This window comes from Chinchilla lanigera, unplaced genomic scaffold (genome assembly GCF_000276665.1).
Source record: "Chinchilla lanigera isolate Chin_1 unplaced genomic scaffold, ChiLan1.0 scaffold00080, whole genome shotgun sequence".
Classification (NCBI taxonomy): domain Eukaryota; kingdom Metazoa; phylum Chordata; class Mammalia; order Rodentia; family Chinchillidae; genus Chinchilla; species Chinchilla lanigera.
The window spans coordinates 6228473-6241723 of NW_004955481.1; the positions used below are offsets into that span (position 1 = coordinate 6228473).

Below are 13251 nucleotides of genomic sequence, written 5' to 3' on the forward strand. Positions count from 1 at the left end.
AAAAAAAAAAAAAAAAAAAAAATTTGTCCTCCTCAAGTTTATCCATAACTCAGAAACAAAATGTTACTTTTTCTCCCTTTTGGTGGTAATACTAAAAATATTTTATTTGTTAGAGTGTATAGTTTTACATAAATACTTAAAGTTTGTATTAAGTAAACCCCAGTATGTACTCTTTTGATACTCTGTGGCTAGTTACTTTAATTGTGAAATATTTTTGTCTACAATTGAATATATAGAGCACTTTCAAGCATGGACTTGGCACTGCTGTAAGTGGCTGAGCTGCACCTCTTCGGGGTTCTAGCATGCCTGGAGTGGTACTTCATGCATGCCTCAGTGTACTTGGTGGAAGTGGTTGTGCATCCTCCTATACTCTGATGAGTGCTGCATGTGAAGGTGGAGTGTGTCTGTATCTGAGGTCAAGTCAGTATGGACATCTATTTTTATAAGGAGTCTTCACTGACTAGTTTAAAAATATTAAGTATCAGTGACCTTTCAGTGAAATAGCTTGAAAAATAACATACATATTACTCCAAAGTGCCTGTAACTTACACCTTAGAGACACCTTATATTTATAGTTTGCTTGGTAAGTTAGTTGTTAGGATTTTCCCCATTTTTCTCATCCTTTTGGTTTGAGGCTGATACTGAATCTAAAGTACTTTCTGGACTGAAAAGGACTATTTATAAAAGTATATATGTAAATCTGTGAAATTGACTTAATAGAGGCTTATTGAAGACTGTTATTAGGGAAGCTTTTCTTTTTTGGTACCAGGAATCAAACTCAGGACCTTGCACTTGCCAGGCAGGCACTTGTGCCACTGAGCTACATCTCTAGCCCATTAGAGAAGTATTTTATTTTTCATAATCACATGAAATTTTTCCTTAGGTATTTGGACACCTGATCTTAAATTGATTTTTAGCGTTAGATTTCTTTTTAAATGATGCTTGGTTCAATACATCTCATAAGTTTTCTTCTTCCATGATTATTTAGCCAGTTCACATATTTTTTAAAATTATTACATTCTCAAATAAGATACAATTTCTTTTTTTTGAGGGTTTATGGAGAAGTCGTGATGGTGTTTGGAGTTTATTTTGCTTCTGTGAAATATGTGCAGTTCTTAATACTGTGCTAAGATCCATTGTTTCTTAAAAAATGTTAACATTTATTCACTATTTGAATTTTCTTGCAACTGAAGTTTTAAAAATTATCTTACATTGTCACTTTCGTTACGATGTCATATGAGGTGAATTATAATTTTAGAATCTGTGTTATGGTCTTAAGCTCTAGAAGCTTCAAGTTAAATTAGATGTGTACCTGAGAAATTAAAACAGTAACATACATATTTGAATGAAAGTCATCACTGTTACATGCTAAAGCTGTTGTAGTTCTTTATTTCCATTTTTCTTTGTGGCAGTTCATTGTATTTTACTTGGTGATATTTTACATATTGAGAATGAGATGATCTTTCTGTTAAGAGGTTGTGGTCAAAGGAATTATTTTCAAGGCATTTAAAAATAAATAATCTCTTGAGTTGATGCATAATTTGCTTGTACGTGTTAATTTTTTGGTCAAGAAAACAGTATTTTCATGAAAAAATGTCTTAATTGTTAGCTTCAAAAAGCATATTTAGTAACTAAAAGTTTTAACTTCATGATGTGTAGTTTTTAGTGCTTGTTTATTTGAAAGTATATCTCTTTAAGATGAATGAATTTATTATAAAAATAAGAAGTGTGAAAACCAGTAAATCTTAAGACTGAAAGATGTTTTAAAGGGTACACCTGGTACCACAGTGCAGCTCAGACTTCTATCAAAACAGTGCAGTCGTTTAGGTAGGTGCTATATAGGATGCACACTTCTTTAGTTTACCCGGAGTCCACATCTCTCCCTTCCCTTCTGTGGATTCAGTCCAGAGCCTTTGCCTTGGGCTACACCCTCTAGTTCTTTTTTTTTTTTTTTTTTTTTTAAAGGGCTTTTCTAAGTCACTATATTGTGAACTTGCAGTCCTCTTGCCTCAGCCTCCCAGAGTGCTGTAATTATAGTTCCTGACAGGATTTTATGGAATTCGTGGAGTAAAGAGGACCCTTACTCAATGCACTTTATTATTATTCAGCATTTAGTTACTTTAAGCTGATTATCTCAAGCTGTATGATATAGTAAATAAATGGAGATCAAGTTGGATTACTTGCTTTTGGCAAGTCAGATGAGCATATTGCTCCAAATTTAGGAAATCTGTTCTGTAACCAAACTAAAGAAAAAAAAAAAACAATCAACAGATCATTTAGGAACTAACCTAAATAAAGTAAGAACTGAGGGAACCCACAACCGTTAAAAATTGTTTTTTAACCTCACAACTTTGTAACTCCTTTCTGAATGAAGTTCAGTACACTATTGAAATTGTGTATCATGTTGGTTTTATATTTTACTATCCTTTAGTAGAATTTGTAATACACAGTTGTAGTTAAGATTGACATAACCATTCTACTCAAAATATTCTGGGAATTATGGGTGAAAGTGAGACTTTGGCTTAGTTTTGAATAAGAAGGAATCTAAGAGTAGGATCTGAATCTATTAAAGCCTCCTTACTTAATACATGAATATACTATCAGTCATTTTTCCATATGTTTCTTTTAATTTTACTATAAATTGGGCATCTATATTTAAGTTATCCATTTCATGTATACACTCTCCACATATAGTGAGAATTCATTCATATGTAGTCTGAATTGATAGACAAAGTTTATAATTTAGTGATTTTCATAATTGTCAATTCTATAATGTTAATTCATTTTAAAGTAAAAGTTAAAGATGCACTTTCAAATAAAATTGACATTAAAAACCAGATGTCAAAGCTAGGTAGGTTAAACAGAAATAGGAACATATGTACATAAATAATTCTTTTAAAAATACTTAGCTGGGATGAATTTGTCCTTGTTTATGGTGAATGTCAGTCTTCCATGTATTGTGCCATCATTGCATATTTAAGATACTAGGTTTACTAATGGCTTTATCTCATTTACTAATTTCATGTTGTAATTGTTGTTTGTAAGCATTTAAGTAATGGTTTACCATATGTTCTTTCAGCATTGTGTTGAATCACTGATCTCTTTTAAAACTTTGATAGTAGCATTCTTATCTGGAAAAAAAAACTATATGCGTATTTGAAATGTATAAAACATTCAGTTTAAAAATGGAAAAAGGCCAGGCGTGGTGGCACACACCTATAATCCCAGCACTCAGGAGGCTGAGGCAGAAGGATCATTGCAAGTTTGAGACTAGCCTGGGCTACAATGTGAGCTCAAGGCCAGCATGAACTACGTAGTGAGACCTGTCTCAAAAAGGCAAAAAAAAAAAAAAAAAAAAGGAAAAAGATTGGCTGCTGCATTAGTTCTTTAAATATTTTTTCTACTGAGTAGTTTTTCAGTGAGAAGACAGTCTCATGCACATGCTCATTATTATATTTTACAATATAATATGATGGGTTATGTTGAGTTAATGGCATCATTTGAAGACTTTGAAAATCATGATGTGTGTTTGCATGATCTTAGGAAATTTCTGACAAAAGGATAGACTTAAAACTACAGTGATAACAGAACATAAAATTCAGGTAATTTTGTACATTTCCACCTTGTGATGTTTTTCTCCAGTCTGCATTGGATTGGTGGCCTAAGATTGATGCTGTATATTGTCACTCAGTTGAACTTCGAAATATGTTTGGTGAGACACTCCATAAAGCAGTGCAGGGTTGTGGAGCACATCCAGCAATACGAATGGCACCGGTAAGAAATCATAGGAGTTCTGTATTTTAACAGATTATTAGTCTTAATATGGCATTTAAAAACTCATATGAGAACAATATAAACAGATAATTATACAATTGTGTAATTTCTTGGTATATATGTATAGCAAGAATATTGTACTTCCTTTTTATTGTATCTTTAGCATCTCATTCCTGCTGTTTTAGAGAGTTGAGTGGGTCTTTTTTCTGTAAATGCTGTGGTATGTTGTACATTGCAATAATATTAAGTACTAGTTAATGATAACGTTTGTTTTCCACTGGTTAAGTTAGTTGAACATAGAGAAATGTCCTCACAAAATACTGTTAAAATCATACTGAATGTGACCTTTTTCCTTCTGTTTTTAGTGTCTTTTTCCTTTCTTTCTTATGAACCAAAGTATTTTTGGTAGCTGCCCATCTGAGGATGAATGAGAGAAGCTGACTCCTGGGTTAGAGTGAATGCTCCTCGTTAGATGTTCATTCAGTATTACACATAGGAAATTAGAAATTGAATTAAAACTTCTTATTTAAAATAAAATTTCATATTTTATCAAATATTTTTGAGCATTTACAGATGATAGGCACTTTGATATTGAGGTTTGATGACATTTAAACTTAATTAATGTAGACTTATGCAGTTAGGAAATCTAACAGATTATTAGTAATAGGATAGGATTTTAAAACTCATATGAATCAGTGAAAATAGATAATTGTAGGATTGTGTAAGTCATTTCTTGCTATTTATGTATAGCAAAAGTATTGTACGTGGCAACTCTTGGCATTGATTGGTGGTGCTTTGTCTTCTGCTTATTTTCTATTCTTATTGGCTGCTGTCGCTCACATGATCAGATGCCAACCAGTCACTGTTTTGCATGGCAGTGGGCTTCTGTGGCTGTAAGTATGACCCATTGTAACTACCTCAGAAAAGTCCTTGCTTTCTTTGACTTTTCTGTGTATAGTTACCATTTTAGTGACATCATGTCATTTCAAATAAAAATGTGGCGTGTCTTCACCTACTGGTTTTACCTAGTAAATCAGCCATTTCACACTTGTAATTTAAACAGCTTCCTCTCTGGCATGCTTCCATAGTCAGTAAAATATGTTTATTTTATACAGTTAAGGTTCACTCTTATCCAGTTGTCAGTAATTGTTTCTGAGGATTATTTATCTTGGATGTTCAAATATAGCAGCTTTCTATACCATGAATTTTGACATGGTAATAAAGTTTTGTTAAGTAAATTTTCACATGCAAATTAATTTCTTAGTTGACTTTTTATAATGTCAATTAGGTAATTTTTTTAAGGTAGAAGAAAATTCACAGGCATAAGTTAATTGGAGGTAAACAAATAACTTATTTAGACATCATTTTTAAAAATTTTTAGCAATTACTTGAAATAATTTGGGGTTCTAGGTTGTTGAGGGTTGAACCCAGTACCTTGTGCATTTTAAGCACATGTGCTTTTACTGAGATACACCCCTAATTCTAAGTAAACTGTTTAAAAATTACTTATTGACCAATTTACTCATTCTAGATTTTTTTTTGGGAAATTCCAACTTGAACTTTTTAAATTTACTGTCTTTTCTGGTAGAAAATTAATGGATCTGAATTCCTATTTGACTTTAGTATCCAGTTTACCAGTAGTCTGTATAACTTAAATTTCTTTGCATGCATACTGAAAAAAATGAAACTAAATTATTTATTTGAACAGAATTTGATTGGTAGTCCACAGATGTTCTGTATCTTTAGAAGTTATTTTACTTCTTAGCTCCAGTTTTTAGTTGACTCTAAGAACTATGTCTTTTTTCTTTAAAAAAAAAAGCCATAATTAAGATTTTATTTTGATGCAAGAACACCTATGAGTTTAGTTTTTATTTCTAATTAATTCTCTGAAAGTACTAATATGCCTTTAATTTTTAAAATCATTTTTAAGCTTTTATATTTGTGTACTTAGATATATCTGTGAAATTTTGAAAGTACATGTATATATATAAAATGACTTAAGAACAATTTTCTGATATTTTCACCAGAGAAAATAGCAAATTTAATATATTATAATTTTTTAGAATGAGGAAATTCTACAATTTGGAGGATCCTTAAGGTAAATCTCACCTGTTGTAAACCATGGGAGTTAGTAGGCAACATGTATCTCAGTATATTGACCCTTTTGCTAGCTGGCAGGCACCGTGCTAACGCCAGGGAAACATAATGAAATGAGCTTTGCCTCACAGAGATTCTGAACAAACTTTTTTTTTTTTTTTTGGTTTTTCTCCAGTACCAGGAACCGAACTCACGACGTTGTGCTTGCCAGGCAGGCGCTTTGCCGCTGAGCTAAATCCCCAGCCCCTGAACAAACATTTTATAGCTTTCGTTTGAAAACATTTAATGAGAAACCTACCAGGCGTGGTGGTGCACGCCTGTAATTCCAGCACTCCAGAGGCTGAGGCAGAGGTTAGTTCAAGGCCAGCCCGGACTACATAAGCGAGTTCAGTGCCAGGCTGTACTACATAGCAAGACTTGTCTCAAAAAAACCTCACCAAGGTTGGTCTTAGAGCCTGGAAACACAAACAGATATATATAAGAAATGTTTTAGAGATAATGCATAATAACATATGTGTTTCTCAGTGTTTGCCTTATTCCAGACTGGATAACTCTTCGTTGTAGGGGCTGGCCTGTGCACAGTGGTACGTTTATCTGTTTCTGGCCTCTACCCACTGTGTGGCAGTAGCACTTATCCTTTGATCCCCTGATGAAATCCAGAATGTCTTCAGATGGCTCCTGGAAGTCAAAATCCTCTCTCATTGAGAACCATTGTGTATTATTACATGTGTATGTGTTCAGTGGGTTGCCCCTTATTTGCATTGCCTTAAATGGTTTGGGACTGTGATAAACCCGAGCCTTGTTTTTTGGTTTTTTTTTTCTTCTACAAAATAGAATCATATTCTTCAACAAAATAGCATCTATTCCTGTCACTCCCCGGTATCACGGGTCCCCTTTCTTTTGGAGCTATATACAGTACTTCTGATTCTTTCACAAGGCAGCTCTACAGATATTTGAATAAAGTTATCATGTACTCCTAAGGGTTCTTTTATTTTTATAAAATTTTAGAATTGGAGGGAATTTAGTATTTTGACTCTTTAAAAGTATACGTGTGTGCATGCAAGCTTGCACATGTTCGTTTCATTTGATTTGTTTTTTGTAGTGAAGGAAACTAAGGCCTAAATCTTGTTCAGTGAATTAAAAGTAGTCACACAGGGGGCTGGGGATTTAGCTCAGCGGCAAAAGCGCCTGCCTGGCAAGCGCAAGGTCGTGAGTTCGGTTCCCGGTACCGGAGAAAAACCAAAAAAAAAAAAAAAAAAAAAAAAAAAGTAGTCACACAGTGAATGGCCGACTAGAGTTCGTTCAGGTCTCTTCATATTCAATCCAGTGTCTTTATCAGGTTCTTCAGTTGTCTTCCCTCACTAGCATGTTAGCTTGATGAAAGTAGAAGCTTTATCTGGCCTGTTCAACATTTATTCTCTGATCGTTGGAGTAGCATCTGACACATCCAGAGCATGTAGCACATATTTGGTGGATGGATAAATGAATGAATGAACAGATGAATTTATTTGACCTGGTGTCAGAAACCTCCATCTGATTTGCTCTTCTTTTAGAAAAACCATCCTAGTAACATTAAAAGTTAAGATGACATAATGGGTATCTGAGTTTAGTGTTCTAGATATGGTTTAATAATTTACAAGAGCCAAAAGCTGTTGTGCCTAGAACTATCTTTAAATTCATAAAGTCTAAGATGGTATTATGGCCTTAAATCGAGCTTCTATTCATTTAAACTCTGGCTTTTTTTTTTTTTTTTTTGAACTGGGAATTTAACTCAGGACCTTATGCTTGTCAGGCAGGCACTGTGCCACTGAGCTAAATCCCCCAGCTCTAAACTCTAGCTTTTTCATATGAACATTGAACCATAGCTTTTTCTTTTGCATGTATGTATGTGTGTGTGTGTGTGTTTAAATTAATTTAACAATTAAAAAAATTAATCAAGTTTATTGGTACATTTTAGGTATCTGTAATGATTACATTCATTATAGGGAATTATACATTTTGGTCCTTATTTACACTTCAGTTTCTCATACCAGAGAAACAATGTGATATGTACACATGTATGTCCAATTTATTTCCCTTAAGAGTATGGCCTCAAGGGACATCCATTGAGCTAGAAATGTCTCAAGCTTTTCCTTCTTCATGGAAGAGTAATACTCCACTGAATAAGAAAAACCACATCATCTTTGTCCATTCACTTATTGATGTGCATTTGGGCTGTTTCCAGGATTTAGCTATTATAAACTGTGCCGCTATAAACATGGTGACCCATACATAGCTTTTTTTTCTTTGTACTTTTGTATTTTGTTTTCAAATCAGAAACTTTTAAGCCAGGCATGGTGGCATACACTTGTAATCCTAGCACTCAGACGGCTGAAGCAGGAGGATTACTGTGAGTTTGAGGCTGGCCTGAACTACATAGCGAGACCCTGTCTCCAAAATCCCCAAACAGAAACTTTCATCTCTGCCCTAAACACTTTATATTTTAAAACTACTATCTTTTGCTTTCATGAAATTCCAGCCTGCCAATGATGGATGTTCAGTAATTTTCACAAATACATAATCTGTGAACTTTTTTTGTCCTTTTTTTTTTTTTTTTTTTAAGACTTTGTCTTAAAGAGTATCTTGGGTCACTAAATGCTTTTTACAAAAAAAATAAATAAATGCTTTTTACATGCCTGTAAGTTAGTGATGTAGTCTTAAGTTAATGAGTACTTTGGGCTCCTCGTAGCTTCCTGAATCCTCTGGTTCATGAAATTCTTAGGCATAACTGCTTTTCTTCTTTGGTAAGAACACATGTACCAGCTTAGATTCTTACTTATACCTGGAATATTATTATTTTTCTTACATTTTATTTTTTTAGCAAGCTGTTCTTGCTTTATATAACCCAGGGATGGTCCTTAAATTAAAAGGTATTTGAATTGAATAGATTCATTGAAATTTCTCAGGTCTTAACATTTCATATTACGTAGCCTTACTGGAAGAAAATTTATATGCTGATACTTGAGATTAAGAGACGATATAATGAAAATAATATTTATTTTCTTGGAAATGTTTACTAAGTAAGATATAATTCTTTAACTGTGCTGGGCATGGTGGCACACACACCTGTAATCCCAGCGCTTGGTGAAGCTGAGGCAGGGGAATTGCTGAGAGTGCGAGGCCGGCCTGGGCTGCGTAGCAAGTTTAAAGCCAGCCTGTACTGCTTAGTGAGACCCTGTCTCAGAAAAACAAAGGAAAAACCAACGAAACAAAAATTCTTCAACTGCTAATTGTTCTCTGATTCTGTGTTCCTGAACAATGGCTACATCAGGCAAGAGCAGTTTTGGGCTTATATTGTTACATCATAGAAAATAAATTTCTTCTGTGAAAGTTGCACCTTGATCTCAGGTTAAATAGTTTGAATTAGAATGAAAACTATATGTAGTTTCATGGGAACATAACCGGAACATATTGAATACATTTGGTAAACATTTGCCTTGGTAGTTATAAAAGCAAACAATAATTTGTAGGTTTTGATATTGCAGTTCAATAATAATATTTTTCAGCAAAAATATATGTTAAATAGCAGTTTTACCCCAAGGACCAAACATTTTCAGTGTTGTTGTTTTGTTTTCTTCCATTTTTTTTTTAAAAAAAGGAAATATCTTACATAGAGAAGGGTGATGTGAATCCAGAATATAGTCATTGGACTTTTTATTGCATCATATCCATAATTAATTATTTTAGTTCACCAGAGTGTCTTTGTAATTAAAACACATTTTCTATGATTTAATCTTTCTCAAAGAATTCTTTCTGTTTTATGAATGTTCTTCAGGCAAAATGTTATGTGTTCTGTGGCTTGAGAGAGATGGAATGCCATCAAAGGAGAAAGCAAAATTCATAAATAAACATAAAATAGAGGTTTCCTGTGGTAGCACATTTCATCAGTTCTAAAAAGCACTTATTCCTTGTTTTCACTGAAATTTCTCTGAAACTAGAGGTGTGTCTTACTTTGGTGTCTTATAATTGACAATGGCTTTTCTTTTTTTTTTTGGTACAGCAGATAATGATGCATCTTAAAATTAATAATGTTGTAGAGTCTACAAAATATTTGTACATATGTATGTGGGATAAGTGTTTGTTAAACAGGTTGCCCAATGTTTGTATTTGTGAAGGACATAGGCCCAGCATTTTTTCCATTACATTTTCATGTTTTGGAAAATTATTTTTCACATAGGAGTTAGTCTGGTATTAAGCCTTTAGTGTTTTAATAGATCTTCATTAAACCATACTAGATTGATTATATAATAGTAGAAGTGGTACTGAGACAATTTTCATTTTTATAAAACTTAATAATACGTTTACTGGGGCTGAGGATTTAGCTCAGTGGCACAGCGCCTGCCTGGCGAGCGCAAGGTCGTGAGTTCAATTCCCGGTACCAGAAAAAAATCCAAAAAAAAAAAAAAAAATGCTTACTATTTTAGTATTTATACCAAGTGGTATAAAATGTCTTTATGTTTTCAAAGTCTTTTTAGTAGTAATTTTTTAAGAAGTTATATAGCTGTTACCCTTAATCTGATGTCAGTTTTTTACAAAGTGATACCATATTTTTGTTTTTGTTTCTTTAGAGTCTTACATTTAAGGAAAAAGTGACAAGCCTTAAATTTAAAGAAAAACCTACAGACCTAGAGACAAGAAGCTATAAGTATCTTCTCTTATCCATGGTGAAACTGATTCATGCAGATCCAAAGCTCTTGCTCTGTGTGAGTATTGGTGTGAAACGCTTTGAAATTATTACAACTTTATTTGATTTAACTGAAGTGTCAAGACCTTAAAAATAGTTGTTACTCAGATAAGATTTACTTATCTGATCATACCTGAAACCTAAGATATTCCTAAGAAAATTAAAGAGAATACTAATACAATTAGGTCATAGTTGTGAACCTTTTTTAATTTCCCTTGTCATTAAACTAATTTTGGCAACATTATCTGTCCTTACTCTGTTACCAGGTTGTGAATTATTCAGCCATAATCCTGGGATAGGGGTTGGGAGAACAACCATAAATCGGTGCTTTCTACATCAATAGCATTTTCTTTTTAATCTTCATTTGCTATTGTCAAATAGTTTAGTTTTTCTGTCCCCTTTTAGTCTTCTCATCACCCTTATACTGTCATTGGCTTTACCTACAATTACTGTATTGGGAGAAGGAGGTGGAAATGGGTGTGATTAATGTTAAATTATTGTCATAACTCTGCTTTTACTGCCGTAGGTGGTATTAGAGTTCTGAGAACATCACTGGTATGCAGAGTAATTAGGAACTAATGTAAGTGAGTGACAGTTACTTGAAGTGATTAAAAGCATGGACTCTAGAGATACACTAATTACTAGCTAGATAATTTATTTAACCTCTCTATGCCTTAGGTTCCTCATCTGAATTATTGGGATAATAATAGTTCCTACCTCAGAGAGATCATTAAGAAGATTGAAATAGTTCCTGTAAGGCTTTGAGGAACAATTTCTGGTACATAATAAGCACTAAACAAATGTTAGCTATTGTTACTATTAAGAAACAGCATTAAACACACCTGTAATCCCAGCACTCGGGAAGCTGAGGCACGAGGATCATTGCAAATTTGAGAGCAGCTTGAGCTACAAAGTGAGCTCAAGGCCAGCCTGAACTGCATAGCGAGACCCTGTCTCAAAAAGACAAAAAAAAAAAGAAAGAAAGAAAGAAACAGCATTAATACTATTAATGCCTCAGATGTAGTCATGCTTTGTTGTTCACAGCAAAGAGCTTCACAACAAAGCATGACTACATCTGAGGCATTAATAGTATTAAGGTTTAGCACGTTTAACCTTGAACATATGCCAGAGGTTAGCATATTTAACCTCTGTCAAGTTTCTCCAGTCCCTGTAGCTTCAGCAAGATTTGTTACTGCTTTATTCAGTAACAAGCTTTTTAAAATCCTAGGGTGTTTTCAACTTTGATAGTGTGTTTTATCAAGTACTGTAATGTAGAGGTTCTTAATTAGATGTCTTTTGGTTTAAAGAGTTCTATGAATCCTTGAGTTAAAAACATGTACATATGTAATTTTGAAGAGGTGAAAACACACAGAGAATGAGAGTGAAAGAATATTGGTGTACCAACAAGAAGGCTTGTGATATTTTGAGCGTTTTGAAAAGCCCATCCAAATTGTGGAGTCTGTTACAATCTGGAGTTAGATCTGTAGCTTGGAAAATTACAAAGTGAGACTCTGGAAGTAATAAAATGCCCTTTCTCCTTGTTTTATTGTTATGTGGCACAAGTTGTGGTGTTATTTCACCGTGCATATTCCATATTAACATCGCTTTTCTTACATGGCTTAATTGAGGTTCAAAGAATGCTGCACCAAAATTATTGGTTTCTTTTAAGTGAAATATATTACTGCCTGAAGAACAAGGGTTTAAGCAAAATTTGCTGTTTTCTAAGGATCATAGAAATTATTTTGTTTGCTGCCATCTAGTGGTTAATTTTCCTCAACGTAAGCATAGTTACATAAAATAGACTCATTTTAAATACTGATTATTTTGTATTTCACATATCAAAATTCTAAATCTTTGTTAATAGGAACAAAGTAAGGATAATACTTAAGTGGCCTCAGCCATGGTATATTTAAAGTAATATGATTTTGTCTTAACTTTTTAACCATCTCTGTCCTAATCCTTGTTACTATCAGTTTTTCAAGCCTTCATTGCTTAGCCATTATCATTTCTTGCACCCTCCTTAATCATTTCTCTGCACTGAAGTTATACCAGTCTCTTCAAGAAGTAAATCTTATCATACCCTCTGCCCAACTTAAGACATTGTCATTAACGTCCAGAAATTTTTAAATTTCTTTTTTGATTTCCTGTATGACCCATTGGTTGTTTGAGTACATTGTTAATTTTCCAGGAGCTTTTGCCTTTTCCAAAATTTCTTCTGTTGTTAATTTGTATTTTTATTGCAAACTATGACATTTTATAATTTGTGGTTGCTCTGTGGTGAGGTAGGTGAGATAGGGTAAGGAGAATGGAAGGTGTTTGAGTGGTGGTAGGCGCTAAGGGGAGGTTTGAAAGGGTGACTGGTGGTAGATGAGGAGCAAAGATTGATGTGGGGCCTGATTTTACTGCAGTACATGCAGTTGAGTTGAAGATTTAGTGTTGAGAGTCTTCAGAGGATATTTTGTAGGAGCATGGGTGAGATATGGGAGAAAGGGGGCTCGCTTTGAGATTAAGAAAAGCAGGGATGCCATTGTAGGGAGAGGCTGGGTGTTTGAACCTTGGTCCCAAAACAGCCCCTTGGCTGCTGTGTTGGTTTGGGGCGGCTTATTTTGCAAGGGGAACAACATAATACAGGACACATACTTTATATGATTATTTAT

The 13251-nt window shown here is 33.8% G+C and overlaps 1 protein-coding gene across 5 annotated transcripts in view; it reads left to right on the forward strand.

Annotated features, from left to right (window-relative positions):
* The window catches only part of Nf1 (neurofibromin 1), a 258325-nt gene that overhangs the window by 82618 nt on the left and 162456 nt on the right, over positions 1-13251 (forward strand). For all 5 annotated transcript variants that reach the window (XM_005402798.2, XM_005402800.2, XM_005402799.2 and 2 more), the window contains exons 12-13: positions 3643-3774; positions 10479-10613. In XM_005402798.2, coding sequence (XP_005402855.1) covers positions 3643-3774; positions 10479-10613 — 267 coding nt within the window. The remainder of the gene's footprint in view (positions 1-3642; positions 3775-10478; positions 10614-13251) is intronic.